This window comes from Parus major, chromosome 22 (genome assembly GCF_001522545.3).
Source record: "Parus major isolate Abel chromosome 22, Parus_major1.1, whole genome shotgun sequence".
Lineage (NCBI taxonomy): Eukaryota > Metazoa > Chordata > Aves > Passeriformes > Paridae > Parus > Parus major.
The window spans coordinates 800,378-803,674 of record NC_031790.1 but is presented as its reverse complement, the minus strand read 5'-3'; the positions used below and the strand labels follow the sequence as shown (position 1 = coordinate 803,674).

The 3,297-nt window shown below is 44.0% G+C and overlaps 1 protein-coding gene across 1 annotated transcript in view; it reads left to right on the top strand.

Moving 5' to 3' along the window:
* Positions 1-294: 294 nt before the first annotated feature.
* TIA1 (TIA1 cytotoxic granule associated RNA binding protein) overlaps positions 295-3,297 on the top strand; it is a 12,818-nt gene continuing 9,815 nt past the window's right edge. Inside the window, exon 1 of the mRNA XM_015648630.3 lies at positions 295-561. Within this exon, the coding sequence (XP_015504116.1) occupies positions 508-561 (54 nt within the window). The 5' untranslated portion in view covers positions 295-507. The remainder of the gene's footprint in view (positions 562-3,297) is intronic.

Sequence of the window (3,297 nt, the reverse complement as noted above, 5' to 3'; positions counted from 1 at the left end):
AATATATTTATAAAATTTATAATATATATTATAGAAATATATATTTATATATATAAATATGTATATAAATATATATATATATTTATAAAATATAAACCCAAGAATTAAATAATTCAGCCAACAGGCCACAAATGCCTTTCAATTCCTATTTTTTTATTTTGATTTTCTGTTCATTTCTATTTAACATTTGCAAAGAGCAGGTAGAACATGTTGGCAAATAAATATGAGATTTATTTTTTTAAAAAAAAAAATCTTAAAAATAAGATTTTAAAACTTGAATGTTTCCAGAGAGCCAGGCAAGCTCCTGCAGTGATCTGGAGCCTTTCCCAGCCTGTAAAACACAGCCATTTCTTGGGGAATTTCTTTATTTTCATGTTTTAAGTTGAATTTTGCTCCTTTAGCCAAGCTGTGTGTGGACAAGGAGTGGTGCTGGTGGAGGGCAGAGGAGAGAGGTGGAGCTGAGCTGGTTCCCTTTGTGATTTTAGGGATGCACGGGTGGTCAAGGACATGGCCACGGGCAAGTCCAAGGGCTACGGCTTCGTCTCCTTCTTCAATAAATGGGTAAGAGATCTTTGTTTCCTTCCTCAAAAAATGGGGGAAATCCCTTCATTTATTCCCTCAAAACATGGGGGAAATCCCTTCATTTTCTCCCTCAAAAAATGGTTAATATCCCTTCATTTTCTCCCTCTAAAATGGGTAAAATCCCTTCATTTTCTCCCTCAAAAATGGTTAATATCCCTTCATTTTCTCCCTCAAAAAATTGGTAAAATCCTTTCATTTTCTCCCTCAAAAAATTGGTAAAATCCTTTCATTTTCTCCCTCAAAAGATGGGAGAAATCCCTTCATTTCCTCCCTCAAAAAATGGGTAAAATCTCTTCATTTTCCTCCAATAAATGGGTAAAAATCTTTAATTTCCCTCTTAATAAATGGGTAAAATCCCTTNGGAGGAGTTCAGTGTTTTGGGAGGAACTTGGAGCTGAGGAACTGGGAGAAAAATCCCAGAATTGCAGAGTGGTTGGAAGAAAGGCCCCTCTGGAGACCATCCCATGTTGTTCATTCAGAGCAGGGTACACAGGGTAGTGTCCAGGCAGGGCTCTGATGTCTGCTGAGGAGATACCACAGCCTGTTCCAGGCCTCAAAGTGAAGTTTTCCTTCATATTTTCTCTCATATTTTCCTTCTTTTCCTCATATTCAGGAGGAGCTTCCCATGTTTCAGTCCGTGCCTGTTGTCCCTGTCCCTGGGCACCACTGACCAGAGCCTGTCCCCATCCTCTTCACAGTCACCCCTGAGACATTTGGGAGCCATTCCCTGTGTCCTGTCCCTCCATCCCTTGTCCCCAGTCCCTCTCCAGCTCTCCTGGAGCCCCTTCAGGCCCTGCAAGGGGCTCTGGATCCTTCTCCTCTGCAGGTGAACACCCCCAGAGCAGGGGAGCTGTAGCCCTGATCATTTAAGAACAAACCCTCTCCCATAAAAATATATCTTAAACTTGGGTTTTATCCCCAGCCTTGCACGTGGGGCCCCCTGTAGGGTCAGATCTGAGCACTGAGGGTGTCTGAGCTTTTTGGGATTTTTTAGGATTTGCCAAATCTGATGTGTGATTCCCGTTTGCAGGAGGTCAAAGTGAACTGGGCCACCACCCCCAGCAGCCAGAAGAAAGACACCAGCAGTAAGTGTCACCTGTGCCCCGAGCTGTGCAAGCTGTGAAACTGAAATGCACCACACAGAACTCTGTGGGAATGGTTTTGATTGGAATCCTAATTATTTATTGTGTCTGTGTTAATTAAACTTCAGGGCAGGCCTGATCTTTGCCATCACACAGCGTTCACAAGTTAATTGTGACTTCTTAAACGTTAAATTGTAGATCTTCAGGGTGTTCCCTGATGCTAAATTTGGGGGGGTTTTGGTTTTTTTCCATTGAATTTTTAGGGAAGGACTTCCCTTCCATTTGCCTGTAGCATCAGGAGGGGATTTGGTGCAAATCCGTGGCTCTTTGGTACCTGGGCAGTTGTGAATTAAAGCCCAAAATGCCTCATTCTGTATTTTGAGGCACATTGAGCATCTCCCTCAAGGAGCCTCCAGGCTCCTCCCAGGACGGGTTCCATCATTCCCAACAATTTCTGTGGAGAAATTCTTGGAATTTCAGGCTGGAGTGGGCTAAACCCCATCAGTGTCTGAGGGAGTTTGGTGCCTGCTGTGTCACACTTTGGTGGGCTGAGGTGGAAAACTGCTGGGATTGAGGCCTTTTGTTCCTGTTTCTCCTCAGGAAGGGATCCCCTTTCCATCCTGAGCCCTCAGTCCCCCTCCACTGCAGTGTCCCAGGATGGTTTTTAAATCCCTTCCCACCCAAACCACTCCAGGATTCCACATCACAGCCTAGTGCTGGCACACAGACAGAGAGATTTCCCTGCACATGAGGTGTAAATAGCCTCAGATCTGTGCAGAAAATGCTGGCAGGCCTTAAAAGCAGTTTGTAAAATTCAAGATAGAAACGTGTGTCCTTCAGATCACTTCAGATCACTGACTTGTGGCCCTGCCAGGCACAGGGTCTGTCAGGAACAGCAGGAATTCTGTTCCACAGCAAACTCTGCTCTTCCTGTAGCATTTAATACTGTTTTTTGTGGTATTTAATATGTGCTTTTGTGCTTTTTAATAATGTATTTTGATTAACAGCTGGAGTTTTAATAAAGGGATTCTTAAGAAGAGTTTATTTTACTCTTTTCTACTCAGAGGGCGTCTTCAAGCACTAAATCCTCCTTTCTGTTTTCCCCAAAGACCATTTCCACGTCTTTGTTGGAGACCTCAGCCCTGAGATCACAACTGAAGACATCAAAGCAGCCTTTGCTCCCTTTGGAAGAATCTCGTAAGTCCTCCTTCAGGGCAGACCAAGTCTCAGCTTTGTGCTGAGTGACACTGTGCCAGTGCAGGGACCTGCTCCCACTGCCACATCTCTCATCCCACCTCTTCTGCTCTCCCAGCAAAGCTGGCAAATCCAGATCCTGCCCTGGGCTGTGCATTTCCCTCAGCACTCCGGATGTTTGGTGCCAGCCACCCTTAGCCAATTTATTTTGGGTTTTTTGTGGACTTAATTCCCATTTCCCTCAAAATGAGCCTTTTTTTGGAGCACCCTGGGGCAGCATCACCTTGTCCTGAGACCCCACACATCCATCCAAGCCCCTTGGGCCAGGGGGCTGAGCTGGTCCCAGCAGGGCAGGGATGGTCCCAGTTATTGTTATATATTGTTATATATTATATGTATTATTATATATTATTATTATCTATAATAATGTATTATTATA